This window comes from Leptopilina boulardi, unplaced genomic scaffold (genome assembly GCF_019393585.1).
Source record: "Leptopilina boulardi isolate dan_hultmark-lab unplaced genomic scaffold, ZJU_Lbou_2.1 LbouV2_325, whole genome shotgun sequence".
Lineage (NCBI taxonomy): Eukaryota > Metazoa > Arthropoda > Insecta > Hymenoptera > Figitidae > Leptopilina > Leptopilina boulardi.
In genome coordinates, this window is record NW_026137891.1 from 1,183,430 (window position 1) to 1,200,885 (window position 17,456).

The 17,456-nt window shown below is 30.0% G+C and overlaps 2 protein-coding genes across 2 annotated transcripts; both read left to right on the plus strand.

The window, feature by feature from the left end:
* Positions 1 to 3,612: 3,612 nt before the first annotated feature.
* LOC127284518 (uncharacterized) lies at positions 3,613 to 6,350 on the plus strand. Its single transcript, XM_051309993.1, has 4 exons — positions 3,613 to 3,732; positions 5,158 to 5,357; positions 5,942 to 6,085; positions 6,163 to 6,350. Exons 1-4 carry the CDS (start codon positions 3,726 to 3,728, stop codon positions 6,247 to 6,249), a joined length of 438 nt encoding a protein of 145 aa, XP_051165950.1. The 5' UTR covers positions 3,613 to 3,725; the 3' UTR covers positions 6,250 to 6,350.
* Positions 6,351 to 9,491: 3,141 nt separating this feature from the next.
* Positions 9,492 to 12,100, plus strand: LOC127284519 (twitchin-like). The gene is made up of 4 exons (XM_051309994.1): positions 9,492 to 9,775; positions 11,219 to 11,382; positions 11,559 to 11,858; positions 11,946 to 12,100. Exons 2-4 carry the CDS (start codon positions 11,274 to 11,276, stop codon positions 11,963 to 11,965), a joined length of 429 nt encoding a protein of 142 aa, XP_051165951.1. The 5' UTR covers positions 9,492 to 9,775; positions 11,219 to 11,273; the 3' UTR covers positions 11,966 to 12,100.
* Positions 12,101 to 17,456: the final 5,356 nt, after the last annotated feature.

The following is a 17,456-nucleotide window of genomic DNA, read 5'->3' on the forward strand; positions in this document are numbered from 1 at the left end:
CCTATTTTTTAAATTTCCATTACCACTTTCACTTTTTCTAATTTCCATCCATTGTAATTAAAAAAAGTGGAAATGGTTGTGTAAATGGAAACTAGAAAGAGTTTTAGTCGAAATGGCAACAGTTAATGAAAATTAGAAGTGGAAAAAATGGGAGTAGAAGTGGGAATGAAAATTAGAAAAAGGGAAGTGGGAAAAAAAATTAGAAAAAGTGGAAGTGGAAGTGGTAATGAAAATAAAAAGTGAAAATGGGAATGAAAATTAGAAAAAGTGAAAGTGGAAATGAGAATTAGAAAGAGTGGAAGTGGGAATGGAAGTGCGAATGAGAATTAGAAAAAGTGGAAGTGAAAACGGGCATGAAAATAATAAAAAATGGAAGTGAAAATGGGAATGAGAATTAGAAAAAGTGAAAGTGGAAACGGTAATGAAAATAAAAAAATGGAAGTGATTTTCGACAAGTTTCTGCAAAAATACAATTTAGAAACAGTTTCTTAATTTTTTTATAGGTACTAACGTTAGTAACATTAGTAACCTTAGTAATATTAGTAACGTTAGTAATGTTAATTTTTCTACCTGGGAATAATTAGTAGAAATTTACTGATTCAATTAGTAAAATATCAATTACTGATTGAATCAGTAATATAAATATATGGCGGCGGGCGCAAAATCTACTGATTTAATAGTTAATTTTAAAGGTTCAGTCATATATCACTGATTTCCAGTGAAAATTTTACTAAATGAATCAGTCAATCTGTTTTACCCATTACCGATAATACAGATTGACTGATTCATTTAGTGAAATTTTCACTGGAAATCAGTGATATATGACTGATTTTCAGTGAAAATTTCACTAAATGATTCAGTAACCGACTTCCTAGCTATTTCACTAGTGAAATTTCACTGATTCAAATTAAGAGAGCAGTTAAAATGAAAAGTACTGATTGAATTAGTAAAATTTCTACTGATTCAGATTTAGAGAGTAATTAGAAATTTAAATAAATTAATTCGTTGCCAATATTAATATTACCGTTGCTAAGGAAAGAAAGTCATTGTTACTAAGGAAAAAAACGGTCATGGTAACGATTGCCTTGGTAACGGTATAGCTATTGAAACAGTTGTCATAGAAACAATTACTATGGTAACAGAGTTGTCATAGAAACGAATGGTAACGGCTGTTAGGTCACGAAACCCTAAAAAATACCCTTATACAAATATTTAACCAAAACTGCACAAAGCAAAAATTATGATTGTAGTTATATCGAAAATAAAAAAAAAAGTGTGAAAATACCTTTTATAGTGGTATTTTATTTCCTAGGAGCACTATAATCTTAATGCCTGACAAAATTGATCTCTTAAACATATTATTTTCCACAAAAACGTGCTCTCAGCGTGTTTAATCCGAGTTATCGGAAATCTAAAAGGCGTAAGATGAGAAAAGAGGAAGAAGACGAAGAAGAAGAAGAAGAAAAAGAAGAACGACAAAGTACTGGAAAGCCAGCCTCTTTGTTAACAGTGTACATTTCCTTTGTTGGCAGGAATCGGTGTGGCAAAGTCAGAAGATGGAGGGGTTGAAAGCTAGGCAGGAGTACGGATCGATAGAGCCCCCAAGGGATAGTGTTATGGGGGAGGTTTCACTCGTAATGCATGGGGTTGTTGGCGTTCCATGGCGGTGGATATATTTTCGATCTCCCCCCTCCCAACATTGTCCAATTCGTCATCCCCTTATGTCTCCCACCTCTATTTCCAACCAGTCAGGGACTTCTTTGTCTGAGTTCGTTAAACTCCCCCGATGTTTCCTCGCCTCTATATACATATATATATACATATTATTCTTCCTTTCTTTTAATACCTACATCTTTGTTCGATTCTTTATATTCTTTTTCAATTTTTCAAAGAATGCGCGCATCATGCGACGATAATTATTATTAACAACTAAAGAGCACTTCGTTTGATTTTCTCTTTTCATTGAAAGTGTGAGGTGCGCACACACATGACTTTTTCTCTTCAATTGACAACAGTAGAATATATAATTCATCAGTTTTCAAAGCTATCCTTATATTTTAAAACAAAAGAAAGGAAGAAAGGCAAAATTATTAACGCGACACTGTTGAATTGAAAGAAAAGCGTGCGTAGATTTTGAAAGGATTATTTTTGTTGGTAAAGAGACTTAAATATATGCGTATATAAAGGAACAAAAGTCAAAAAGTTACTGTTAATGTACACTTAATCAAACATCCCAAGTAGCACGCAATATTACAGTAATGCAATGGTAACGGTAATGGTAACAGTTGCTATGGCAAAAATTGGCTTGAAGTCTGTTGCTATGGACCTATAGAAACATTTGCCATGGAAACGGTCGCTATGGTAACGGTTGCTATGGAAACGGTCGCTAAGGTAACGGTTGCTATAGAAACGGTCGCTATGGTAACGGTCGCTAAGGTAATGGTTGCTATAGAAACGGTTGCTATGGTAACGGTCGCTAAGGTAACGGTTGCTATAGAAACGGTTGCTATGGAAACGGTTGCTATGGAAACGGTTGCTATGGAAACAGTCGCTAAGGTAACGGTTGCTATAGAAACGGTTGCTATGGAAACGGTCTCTAAGGTAAAGGTTGCTATGGAAACAGTCGCTAAGGAAACGGTCGCTATGGAAACGGTTGCTATGGAAACAGTCGCTAAGGTAACGGTTGCTATAGAAACGGTTGCTATGGAAACGGTCGCTATGGAAACGGTTGCTATGGAAACAGTCGCTAAGGTAACGGTTGCTATAGAAACGGTTGCTATAGAAACGGTTGCTATGGAAACGGTCGCTATGGAAACGGTTGCTATGGAAACAGTCGCTAAGGTAACGGTTGCTATAGAAACGGTTGCTATGGAAACGGTCTCTAAGGTAAAGGTTGCTATGGAAACAGTCGCTAAGGTAACGGTTGCTATGGAAACGGTCGCTATGGAAACGGTTGCTATGGAAACAGTCGCTAAGGTAACGGTTGCTATAGAAACGGTTGCTATGGAAACGGTCTCTAAGGTAAAGGTTGCTATGGAAACAGTCGCTAAGGTAACGGTTGCTATGGAAACGGTCGCTATGGAAACGGTTGCTATGGAAACAGTCGCTAAGGTAACGGTTGCTATAGAAACGGTTGCTATAGAAACGGTTGCTATGGAAACGGTTGCTATGGTAACTGTTACACAGAAAAAACTTGGTCTCAAAATGAGTAGCGAACGTTACTCATTTTGAAGTGCAACAAAAATTAGCCAAGTTGGTGGCGCCACTGTCGATATCGATTAGCATTGGCTCATTTTGAGATGTAACAAAAATGAGACTAGATTTTTCTGTGTACTATGCATTACTTATTTTAACATTTACATTTCAATAATTATTGTAATATATATATAATTGAAAATTCCGATGATAAAAATTAAACTCTATGAAACTAAAAAATATTATTCCCTTACACATATATATTGATATAAATTTGTGTAGTCACCCGTGAATACAAATATATATATTTAAACATTTGATTCATTATATTTAATCAGATATAATAATATATATATATATGGCATAGAGATATTTTTTTTGTAAATGTTTTTACAACAATTAGTCATTGGGAATGTATAAAAAGTGTTGTCTTGAATATCATAAAATGGTGAGCACAGTCTGATAAGGCACCAGTTTTAAAGTGACGTTCAAAGTAGGAGGTATAAGTGAGTACCAGAAATATAAAAATCATGCCTGGTGAGTTAATATAAAATTTCATTTCTTTTTAGCTCATAAATTTGAAAATGTAATTAAAACATGTATTGTAATTTAAATTGAATCGCTTGCATTAAGTGGATATTATTTATGAAAGTTTATACGAATGAAATATATATATATATATATATATATATAATAAACGACTGAAAGTTTTTTTTTTATTTTAAATATACTCCTACTCGCACTTGCAAACTTATTTATTAGCGAATTATTATTCATTATTGTAAAACTATAATAACTATTAGAATTACTTTAACATATTTTAATTATTTTTTTTTATTTTTTTTTACAATAAATTTTTAATAAAATTTTTATTTAGATGATGAAATTCCAATTTGAATGGAGCATTCATTTAAAATTAATTTTTGATTTAAAATCATTGAAAATATAAATAAAGGAGTAATTTGAAAATCTTAAATTTATTAAAGAAAAAAATATATTAAAAAAAATCCAAAGAATGAAAAATTGAAAATATTTATCTATCATGTAATATTGGAGAAAGTTTTGAGCAGACGATTCAAAGTATATATATATATATATATATATATGGCTAAAGAAAGAAAATAAAAGTTTTTCTTCAACGAGAATATTTCTCTAGGCACTTGTTGCAAGGCCTTTGAAGTACACTCGTTTGCAATGTATTTTTCAATAACATTACGACATCAAATATATCACGTGATCCAACAGATAAAAGATAAACCATTTCAAAGCAAATAGTATTTAATATTTTTCTATATGTTAAAAAAAATAGATATAGAAAATAAAAAGAAAATATTCAATAACTTTTTGCTTTTTTTTATCTTCTTTTATATATATATATGTTATTCTATGCTTTTGTAAGTGTATTCTTTTCTGAAAAAGTCAAAATTCCTTGACTGTGTTTTATAAATGTTTAAAAGACCATATATGCGGGTTTTAATTACTCGTATTTACAGAGTGATAAAGATAAAAAAAAAAAGAGTACGTAGTAAAATAAACTGAAAATCGTTTTTGAAAATTAAATATCGGAAATGAAATTGTCTTAAATCAATAAAGTTTATTTTTGTGTGTTTTTGTTAAATACACATCAGGTTATATTAATCTAAAAAAAAAATTGTATAAAATTTTATTATAAGAAACAATTTTTTAAAAACTATAATTATCTTAATAAATCAAAAATTAAATTTCTCATTGTTTCAAAAATAATATTTTTATTTTTGTTAGCGAAAATCATGGAAATATATAGTTAAAATGAAGAAAACTTAATAAAACTGAAAATATGTGAAAAATAAATAGCAATTTGTTCATTCACAATTTGATGCAATTATTGATCAATAGAAGCATGATGAATGTAAATTCAAGTCGAATACTGTGTGTATATGTTTCTCTAATCGTACCGCATGTACGAACGGATTCATGTTTCAGGATACAAATGGGTCAGATACACAGGAGCACGTTACTGTGTGCCAGGAATGGTCTCAGTTGGTAGGGATCTCGATGGTTCTAACATAGTCGTAGGACGTGCCATGTTCCAAAATGATGTCATCCCTGCGAAGGTCAAACCGGAACATGGTGTCGCTTATGTTTGTCATGGGGGAAGGGAACACTTGATGCATGATTTTGAGGTATAAATTTTCAAAAGCCCGATTTATGTTTTTAAATATCTATATTGTCAACCTTCAATTTCAAGATTATGTCCAAAACCTTTACATTTTGAGGTTATGTCTGTTGGTTCTTAGAAAGAATCTAGATTCGCCTTTAGCGGCAAATAATAGTAAATATTACTATTTTATTATTTTTATCATTATTGTTCTTTTATTATTTACTTATTTAACAAGTAAATGGAAATAGATAAAAAAAATTTATTATCCAATTTCACAAAATTATTTATAACACTGACTTCATAGATTTTTATATAATTAAATATTTTAATAACGATTATCTGAAATTATTATCTTATGAACGTTATATAGATAAGATCCCATATGGCAAGCTGATTCATTATATCGATAAATATGTTTGCGAAATCATTTCTGTTTTTCACAAAAAAAAAAAAGATGAATAATTAAAATACTGAATTTGTTTTTTTGAATTATAATATTTTTGTTATGACAAACATAAATTAATATAGATTTAGTTAATTTTGTGTTAATTAATATTCATGTCAATTGCAATAATATTCAATAAGCGTATATGCTTCGGAAACCAGGTGCTAATGCCAGCTGATTTTCATTGGATTCATTCTCATAATGGATTCATACCACATGGAGCAGTGGAATCTGGTAGGACATCAAATGGAGAGACTCTTTATACTGGACGAGTTTATCATAACGGAGTTCTTACTGCCGGAAAGGTAATATTTTTAAATTAATTTTTTTTTTTGATTAAATAAAAATTAATTATTTCTTCATTTCACTCTTTTATATACAGGTACATCCTAGTCACAAGGTTCTCTACATCCCATTCGATGGAAAAGAAATTCCTTACAGAGAATATGAAATTCTTGTACAGAGTTGAATTTCTTTAATAAAAATGTTAGAAAAATAATTATAAAAAAATTGACTGTATTATAATACATATGTATAAATATAATATAAATAAATTAAAATTAAAAATTATTGTATAAATCCTTTACATTTTAGTCCATTTAACTGTTTAGTCAGGACGATTTTATTTAGCTAACCCTATATTCAGAGTAAACCAAAATCATTATAAAAATTCAACAAAAGAATTTCTTACATTTAGAACATTTAATCATCATATATATTGACACAACTAAAAGTATGTACCAACGTGTCAAAATAAATTGATCATCGCTTTATTTGAGTAAATCAATTAAGGAACATATCGGACAAATTCACAGAAAGAGATTTCATCTTGTGTGAACCTTAAAAATGAAATTTCAGTCTATATAGTATGCGTATAAAAGGGATTTGATTGTATATAATAAAAGTGTTTATTGAACGAACACCCTGTAGATCAGGGGCACGTGACCGTTGCCGATATTATTCCCATAGCCAGGGCACGTGTCTGCTGAGAAGTTCCATTGTTAGCTCTCCAACACTCGGGGGTTCTGCTATTTAATATTTTGATCGAAATAGGCCTAGAGGGTTGCCTTTGCACGATTCCCTTTTGATCAATTTCTCTCGCTTGGATCGGTGCCTACTAAACGTATATATATATTTTGAGAATGGCAACAGCTGCACCATCATATGTACCACTATATATATATATATATATATATATATGTATATATAGTCTAGTACATCGCGGACAATGATACAATATTGCGTGAAATACATTTTCCGTAGCGAATCTGTAACCCCATAACTCGTTTAATCAAAGGCCGCCGCTTATATTTCGAGGAAAAAAAAAAGAATCAACCCTTTCGTATATATCACCTTTTTGAGGGAGGACGCACACAATGAATCAGTCATTGACGAATTATATTTTTCATTCTTAATTTATATTATTAATTTTATTTGTAAGCTTAAATTAAATGAAAAAAAAAAATTATCTATTCTCTAAATCTGAATCAGTCATATTTTACTGATTAGCAGTATAGTAATCTACTAATTGACATAGCGAGAATTGAGCAACTGACAATTAGTAGAAATTTACTGATTCAATTAGTAAAATATCAATTACTGATTGAATCAATAATATAAATATATGGCGGCGGCCACAAAATCTACTGATTTAATAGTTAATTTTAAAGGTTATGTTATATACAACACAGAAAATTATAAGGTATTAAAATAAGCTGCAACGCTTATTTTAATGCCTTTTTATTTTTCTGTGAAATTACTGATTTACATAAGTTATTTTCTATTGCTTGCGCATATTCACTAATTGAGGCTTCAAATTCAAGAATCGGTCGCCCGCTATGGCTAAAACAGTGTGCACGACCGGTTCTTGAATTGGGAGCCTCAATTATATTAGTAAATTTCAAAAAATAACTGAAACTTCAGTTAAAATGAAAAGTACTGATTGAATTAGTAAAATTTCTACTGATTCAGATTTATTTATTTATTTTATTTAATTACAATGTACGGGCTTACAAATAAAAAGTTAAAAATGCCCTTTAGTGCAAAAGCACTTAATATTATAAGAAGATATAATGAATGTAATCATAGAATGACGAAATCATGTATAGGTGACTTATAGACTAATACAAAATTAATTTTCATAGGTCGTTTGTGAATTTGCCTAAAGATATACCAAAGAAGTCTAACGCGTGACAGTGCTCGTTATCTCTAATACAAATTCTGTTAATAACACTGTTGTCTAAATAGTTAAATTTATTGAATTTAACTCTGAACAGTTTTTGATTTCTTAAACCTTTTGAAGGAACAATAAAATTTATGCTTGACAATATCGATAGACAATTGATTAATCCGTTAATAATTTTGAACAATAATAGTAGGTCCAAAAAAAATAATTCTGGAGTAGAATTTTGAAACCATTAGTATTTTTCTTAAATCTGTATAATCATGACTGAGTAAGTTGTAATATAGATTTCGAGTGTATTACTTCTGGCCAGCAGCACCAGAACTGGGTTTGCGTCAGGTTTGACTCTAGACGTTCCAGACGATTCTTTTTACACGGATATTAAGAAACAAGAAAGGTTTGTGGCATTCCTTAATTATACCGCAATGCATTGTAGTCGAATATAAAGTCGGTTCTACAATGGGCAGAACATTGGGACATCAGCACGTACACTTTCACGTTAGCTTACAAACGTTGCCATTGGACTTAAAGTTGGTTCCACAATAATGCTGATTCTACACTCACCGAAAAATGAGCGAGCGGTCCGCTTTTCCGTGACGATTCCGATATTTAACTATATCTACACTGAGAGAAGAAAAGCACGGAATCTAAAATGGAGAAGTTCAACATCTGTACACCAAGTTGAGCGCAGCAGCAGCGTCACTGTGTGATAGATGCCGTACTAAAATGTGAAATGAATGGCTTGAGTATAGATACACTAAGAGAAGAAAAGCACAGAATCCGTACTGTGATGAACGCCGGCCGTGTAAAATGGGTGTCAGTATCCGTTCTTTAGTTTTGTTCAGTTGGTGTCGTTCATAGTTCAGATACTAAGCTCTAGCAGAGCGGCAGCGGTGTGAACTAAATTATACGGAATCTGTCTCATAACGACAGACAGATACTCAAGCCAGGCACAACATCCATTGTACGGCATCAATCACACAGTGACGCTGCTGCTGCGTTCAACTTGGTGTACAGATGCTGAACTTCTCCATTTCAGATTCCGTGCTTTTCTTCTCTCAGTGTACTGTACACAGATATGAACTGTTCTGAAGTACAGTATCTGTCGGTCGCTTTGAAACAGATTCCGTATAACTTAATTCACACCGCTGCCGCTCTATGAACGACACCGCAACTGAACAAAACTAAAGAACGGATACTGACACCCATTTTACACGACCGGCGTTCGTCACAGTACGGATTCTGTGCTTTTCTTCTCTCAGTGTATATATATTTAAAAAAAAGTAACGGAAATGCAGACCACTCGCGCAGTTGTATAGAATCAGCATAAGCTCGTCGGACGTGGACCTAATAAGAAAGAGGAGTATGGCGATATACATCTATACACCTCTCTCTCATTAGGTACACGTCCACGTCCGACGCACTTATTGTAAACCCAACTTTATGGCTAAAACATAAAATTTCGTGGTTCTAGAAGAATCGAAGAAGTCAGAAACCCGTTATGATTCATGTTTTCTTACAATGGGCGTTTTCGACCTTGAAGCCTAACATAGCGCGGGAGTTGATAGAGTTCAGTTCCAATGACGACTGCAAAGCTTAAACTGTGTATTTTTTCAAGAGATTTTTGAGTTTTAATTTAAAGTTCACTTTGTCTACTTCCTTTGTAGAATTCAGAACAAAAAATTATACATTCAGTCTGATATGTGCCACGAGAAGTAAAGCATAGAGTAAAAATTCACGGAAAAATTTATTGTCAACTATATTCAGAGCTTTCTCTCCTTTCCTTGGACTACGAACAATACAGTTATATTCGGTAAGTGTTTTATACACAGAAAATTAAAAGGCATTAAAATAAGCTGATTATTTTAATTCAATTTTGCTTATTTTAATATACATTTTGGTATTAAAATAAGCAAAATTGGATTAAAATAATAAGCGTTGCAGCTTATTTTAATATCTTATAACTTTATTTTTTATATACCAAAAAAGTATTTAAAATTTTTGATTAGAAAAGGGTGAGAGGTTCTTATATTAGAAATTCAATTTATAATTTTTTCATTCATTTGAACATCGAAAAAAAATATTCTTGTATTCAGAGGAAAATTCCTCTTACAGAATCCTCTTGAATTTTATTCTTAAAACAAGAGTATTACTCTTTAAATGAGAATATTTTCCTCTAATTTCAAGAGGATCGAAACAAAAGGACTATTCTAGAGCATTCCTCTTATATTCAGAATAATCTTTTTAGAATAAAAATAATACTCTTAGAATTTAGAATAATCTTCTATATTTAAGAATATTCCTCTAAATTCTAAGAGGATTTCCCGCGTAAAAAGTCGCTCATGCGTAAAGATGATTGCGTCATATCATTTATGTCGCGTCATAAATCGCATATCATGCGTGAAAAAGTTTTAATTTCTGTGTGAAAAAAAGGGGAATAAACCAAAATGGATAATAATCTTTTAAATATTTTGATAGAGTTGCAACTTACACAATACGTACCTATTTTTGTAGGTAAAAGAAATTTTTAAAAGTAATTTTTAAGAAAATTTAAATAATTTTGAGGTTATGCTATTTAAAAATTTATTTTATTACGATTTTTATTTATTTTAATTTTATTTAAAAAATTTATTTAAAATAAATTTTCAAATTTAATGAATTATATGTTTTGCGCATAAAAATATTATTAAAAATAAATTTAGTTGATTTATTCAAAAAAATTAAAATCAATTTCAATTTATTTATATACTCAAATAGATGTAAATCATGGAATAACAAATTTTATTCCTTTTAATTTTATAGATTATATCTATGACATACAAATTAGATGATTGCAATTTTATTATTTCAGACTTCTTTTTAAGATGATATTTTCCTCTTAAAATAAGAGTATCCTCTTAAATTAAAAGGAATAATTTTACATATAGAGGACAATCCTCTTAAATCTAGAGGACATCCTTTTGCAGCATATACTAGAGGAAAATATGCATTGAAATAAGAGGAATCCTCTTGAAACAAGAGGATTTTTTTTTCGGTGAACATTCAAAACTTTTGTATCATTTACTGAGTCCTTGAACATTTTTTTCTAATCCGTAATTATTTTACATTTATTACAAAATAATAAAAATTTTGTAATGGTTTTTACTTTTTTTCTACTTAAAAATTTGCATCTAAATTTTTATTTAAAATTGAAAATTTTTAATAGTTACGAAATTTGTTTGTAACATTAAATAATATCAATATTTTTCTTTTATAGAGGGCGCAATTTAAAATTGTATTGAAATTTCACTGCCACCATAACTGATCGAAATATGAGTTCAAAAAAACGTGTTGGATTTTCTTGTGTGGGATTTTTTTTAGCGGATAAACAAACAATGTCTGTCAAGAAGGAAAAATATAACGCGAGAAAAATAAGAAAAGGTGATTATCGATAATGTTTTATTGAAAATAATTTCTTAATATTACAATTATATTCATTTCTCTTTATACTCTAGGCTAATTAAATAGCGACCATTCGCTGATTACTAGCGAATAGTCGCTAACTCAAAGTAATATTTTTTAATAATGTTCTTTTTTTAAAAAAAAAAAAAAAAAAGTAAAATCACGTAAACCGAAGAACCCGACGTCTTTAACCGTCACACGAGGGAATAAAATTGATGAACTTCTGTTAAAATGGAGTCCACCCTTTAATGAGGACATAATAGAATATATTGTTGAAAAAAAAGACGGTACCTCCTGGAATGAATTTCGTATTCTAAGTGGTAATAGGGTTACTTGTCGCATCAAGAAATTACGTGAAGGAGAACGTCATCAGTTTCGAGTGAAAACTGTGAATCGTTATGGTAAATCAACTGGAACTAAGGCTGTGGAATTTTTTGTCCCCCCATTTGGTTTAAGTACGTCATCATTATATAGAAAATTATGTCTTATCTAATAAACTTGTTATTTGTAATTTATTAATAATCAAAATATTTATATTTCAGTGTACCGCCCTTACTCATGAATGTTTTCCATGGTCCTACTTGACTCATTTTTGCTGTTGATCAAAATAATAGAAAGAGCGGCAATACATTTTTTATAGTTTTTAATAAAATTAATGCTGTATGAACAATGGTAATACATTTTTAGTATTTTTTTTTTTTATTGAATTTTGGTTTTTTTTTATCCTTTTTCGTGTACCACGAATCGAGACAAAAATGCTTTTACCCTGGACACAAAGCATGGAAGAATATTTTTGGTATTTTTTTCTTGAATTATTTCAAACCCTTGGAAAACCATTACTTAGTATTTTTTAAGGCAACATAACAAAGATATGTGGTTAATCAGGATAAGAGAAACATGAAAATGTACTCAGACAAAGGAATTAGTAATAACGAATACCATTGAAAAGTTTGGCAAAATCTTGTAAAAAGTCATCAAGAAATTATTTGTTAAGATATTTTAAATCCACGAAAAATCAAGTTAGAAGTATCTTTATACCCTAGAAATAAACCGCAGCAATAGAATTTTTATAAAATAAGGCATTTAATGTTCCTTTTAATTTTTTTAATTTCTAATTTTATATTTTCAATTACTATCACAGAAAATTATAAGGTATTAAAATAAGCGTTGCAACTTATTTTAATTTAAACGGTTCTATTAACTATATAAAAATAGTTAAACCAATTAAAAATGTAATTGGTAGAATTACATTTTGTGATTGTATTAACTCAATTTAAAAATGTTAAAACAACTCAAGATGTAAGTAGTAGATTTTACTACTTAAAGTCTGCAAACTACTCGAAGACTACTTTCTGCTTGTCCAATTGGTAATTTAACTATTTAAAGTAGTCATTTTTACTATTTTTATTAGTTGTTATAACTATCCTTTTTAAGTTTTGACTTGTAAATTTTTCATCTTTTAATTATATTATAAGTTGTTCAATTGCATAGTGCAGTAAAATCTACTACTTAAAGTGATAGTTTTAATTGCAAAGGATTTTTTTAATTCTACAACAAAAATGTTCTTAAAGCCTATTGAACCACTTTAAGTAGTAAAAGCTACTACTGAAAATAGTAGTTTTAATTGGAAACGATTTCTAAATTTTACATCAAAAACGTTTTTCAAGCTTATTGAATTAATATCTACTACTCTCTAAATCTGAATCAGTAATATTTTACTGATTATCAGTAGAAATCTACTCATTGCCATAGCGAGAATTGAGCAACTGACAATTAGTAGAAATTTACTGATTCAATTAGTAAAATATCAATTACTGATTGAATCAGTAATATAAATATATGGCGGCGGCCACAAAATCTACTGATTTAATAATTAATTTTAAAGGTTATGTTCTATACAAATTACTGATTTACATAAGTTATTTTCTATTGCTTGCATATTCACTAATTATATATTAATAAATTTCAAAAAATAACTGAAACTTCAGTTAAAATGAAAAGTACTGATTGAATTAGTAAAATTTCTACTGATTCAGATTTAGAGAGTACTTAAAGTATAGTAGTTTTAACTGGAAACGATTTGTAAATTCTACATCAAAAATCTTCTTTAAGTTTATCGAATTAATTAAAATAGTAAAAATCTACTACTTAAAGTAGTAGTTTTAATTATAGACGACTTGTTAATTCTACAACAAGCATTTTATTTAGACCTATAAAATCATAGAAATTAATAAAAAAATTTACTACTCAAAAAGCAGTTATATTAATTAAAGAAAATAATTCCTTTTACTACATTTCATATACCTGGTGAATATAGTAGTTGGATTTACTACTCTTCAAATTTTGAGTTGACTACAATTCCACTTGTTTTTACTACCTTAAGAAAGTTAATTTTACTACCAACCTGTAGCTGTACATTAACTACATATTTACGTAAAATCAACTATTACTTATTAACTTCTTAAAAATAGTTACGTTAACTACATGAACATGATTAGATTAACTAAAAAAGTAGTCATTTTAACTACTTTCTAGTAAACTACCCAATGGTAGTTGAATTTCTCGGCAACATTTTTTTTCAGTGTATACCTTACTAATAATTAAAAGGAGTGAATGTTGTATCAAACTAAATAACTATTTGTTAGGAAAAGTGTTTTATAGACTCGAACGGATCCAATTAAGCCTTAGGTACTTTCATACGCGGCGAGACATGGAAACCAGAATCAGGATTGGGATTCAGGAACTACGGGTAGGACAGCTGCATCGATCTGGAAACTCGGCAGCTGCTTCACTATATACATATATATACACACACGTAGATCCTACTCGCATGCCAATCAAATTGGTCGATTCACCGCTATATGTCAGTTGAATGAAAAGTGTTGGGTGTTCTTTTTTCTTCATTCAAACGGGCTTGTTGATTCTCTTGAGTATTTTTCACCAATTCACCCAATATATTTCCACCCCTTTCTATATATACATGTATATATATATATATACCTCTTCACCGTTAGGAGGAGCATTAGAATCAATTGATTACTTGATGTTATGTTTCTATTTGCTGTCACAATGCAACAGATGACCTAAATTGTATTCAAATGCTATTAATAAGCAATGCAATTGTAGTGGTATCTTAATAATAAACAAATCTCACATTGTGTATTAAATTAATTATTAATGTACCAATTTATGACTTTAATATATAATTCAAATTTGCATTGTGACGTTTTATTTAGATATATACAAATTATAATTTCCCTTATGATTTAATTAAATATCTTGTATTTAATTTAATTATAAGTTCATGTACAGTGGAACCTCTATTATCCGAACCGAAAAACATTTTATCCGAACTTCTATTATCCGAACTATATTTTCGTCTCTCGAATTTTAAATTTTATTTTCTCTATTTATTTTATCATTCATTCATTTCTGAGAAGAATGCGTGATTTGGCATCTAAAAAACGAATAGATGCTATCTTTCAAAGCAAAATAACCAAATTTATGCCAAAAAAAAATCTTAAAAATTTCCAAATTTTCTGAGTTTTTAATATATTATTAATTTATATATATATTTACATATACACTGCCGCTCAGTAGATTTTGCCCACTCTACAGAATTTTGGGCGTTGCAAAAAGTTTTATATTTTTGTTTCTAATAAAGATAAAATAATAAACAATGACTTTTTTTAAAGCTTATATCCTCTACTTTTAGAATATCTAAAAATTTAATAAAAAAAAATTTTTTTTTCATTGCTTAATTGCTATTATTAATTAACAAAATTTTCCATTTTTTTTTTTGTAAATTTTTAAACTGATATATTTTCATAACAAATCATCACATTTTATTTTCACATATATCATTGGAAAGGTAATTTTATCACCTTTAAAACGCTTTTTTGAAAATTGTTATACGATAATTTTTAACAAAGATATGGTCAATTGTTTAAAAAAAAAATTTTTTATTAAATTTTTAGATATTCTAAAAGTAGAGGATATAAGCTTTAAAAAAAAGTCATTGTTTATTATTTTATCTTTATTAGAAACAAAAATATAAAACTTTTTGCAACGCCCAAAATTCTGTAGAGTGGGCAAAATCTACTGAGCGGCACTGTATGTATATACTTATTTATATTTAATATTAAGTTAAATATATAGTTCAACTGTATTTTTTTTTTACTTTAATTATAAAAAAAAATTAAAATCTCTATTATCCGAATTTTCGATTATCCGAACCCGGCCTTGCCTAGATTAGTTCGGATAATCGAGGTTCCACTGTAATTTGTCTTTTTGGTAAAAGAACACTGTGCGATCGGTTAATAAAAAAAAAAAAAATATCATAAAAAGTAGAAATATAAAAAAAATAGTCATATATTTTTTTTTATATACCTATATAGCGTTTATGATTATACAGTTGAAGAGTTTTATGAAACTAAAATGAAATGGTTTTCGAAGAGCGAAGTGAAAAAGCATAAGGTAAAAACGTTAAATTGAAATAGACGGATATATTTTGCAAAAAAGAAAAAAAGAAAAAGGGGTTGAAAATAAACTTTTGTGTATCTTTTCTCGAGTTTGACATGGTTTCAACCGGTGATGTGGTGGTGTCAAGGTGGCAGTTTAGGCACGAGCCAGACAACTATACTAATACCACCCGGCAACAACAGGTTTCCGTCGAGGCTTTCAACCTTTAAAAAACTACCCATGGGGGCTAAAAACTCTATGATCGAAGCAGGGAGGAGAAAGAGAGAGAGAGAGAGAGGTTATTTCCCCCATACGAGTTACACGACTTTTATGTTATATGGTTTCACGCTAAGCGAGTATTTCGGCAGATGTTCATTGCTGAGGCCCGTGCCATCTGCCATGAGGTGGTTACACGCGTGCGCAAAACTTATGGGGTCCATATAATGACCACACCTTTATATTGGGTGTACCGGAAATTCTTCAAAAAAAATCATCATTTAAAGTTAAATCATTCTAAATTACGAATCAGTAATTACTTTCCAAATAATTGTTATGTAATATATAAAAATTGTTCCAAAAATTGCATCGAGATGCAGTTCGATTCCCGCTGTTCAGAAAAATATTTTTTAAATTATCAATTCTTGAAATTAAACAAAATAATTCAGAACCGATGTAAACTGTGATTACATGTTTGTATAAAGAAGGACCCTCCTTCTCTATGTAATATGATAATAAATTTTTTTCATTAGCAGTCAATAATGTGAAGATTAATATTCCCCCTCTTTTTTTTTATATAAGATAAGATCGATAAAACTTTTCGCAAAAGCAGTTTTGGTCAATTAAGTGTGTGGCATGAAAAAAAAGGGACAAAGCAATTGCAAGTTTCCTGTCGGCGCTTTTTTTTTTTTGCGCGCACATGTTCCCGCCAATTGAAGCGCTGCATAAAAATTAGCATAACGAAAGGGCGTCACAATGGGATGGAATCTGGCACACAGCCGCCACGCGACATATATACGACGTATCCCTATATATATCGTCATCATCATCATCATCCCCATGAGAAGTGGGTTTGCTGACCAGAACAATGTTGTCGATCGTCACGTATGAAAGCTTAACAACTACGAATGAAATGTCATTATAAAAAGTAAAAAAAAACACAACCCTCGACAGGACCAAAGCACATACTGTATTATTTTGTTACCGATCGTGCCGTATGCACGCTTTAGGATTAAATATAAAATCCCCCTTCTCTCCTTTTTATTCTATAAATGTACCTAGTTTTGCATATTTCATGAGTAATCAGATCAGGTATGAACCTCCAGAAGCTGGTCATTTTCGAGGGGGAAATATATGGTTAAAATTTCGTACTGATTGCAGATTACTTCCGAATAGATATCATTTTGGAAAAAAAGTACGAAAATAATCTGAAAATGATTTGTATTAGTTTGGATGTAAAGAAAAATCCGATTACGTTATGATCGAAAATTTTTCAGCAATAACTAAAGATTATCGCCGCACCATTAGCTGTTGTACATTTCTACAAACAAAATTAATTCCTTAAACAAGCCTCTACGGTTGTGAAACAAATTTGA

Bases quoted from the DNA above. Each gene is read 5' to 3' on its own strand.
- LOC127284518 (XM_051309993.1), top strand. The intron at 5,358-5,941 runs GTATAAATTTTC...TTCGGAAACCAG, and splicing joins ACTTGATGCATGATTTTGAG to GTGCTAATGCCAGCTGATTT. The intron at 6,086-6,162 runs GTAATATTTTTA...TTTTATATACAG, and splicing joins GAGTTCTTACTGCCGGAAAG to GTACATCCTAGTCACAAGGT.
- LOC127284519 (XM_051309994.1), top strand. From the start codon at position 11,274: ATGAGTTCAAAAAAACGTGTTGGATTTTCTTGTGTGGGATTTTTTTTA. The intron at 11,383-11,558 runs GTGATTATCGAT...AAAAAAAAAAAG, and splicing joins CGCGAGAAAAATAAGAAAAG to TAAAATCACGTAAACCGAAG. The intron at 11,859-11,945 runs GTACGTCATCAT...TTTATATTTCAG, and splicing joins TGTCCCCCCATTTGGTTTAA to TGTACCGCCCTTACTCATGA.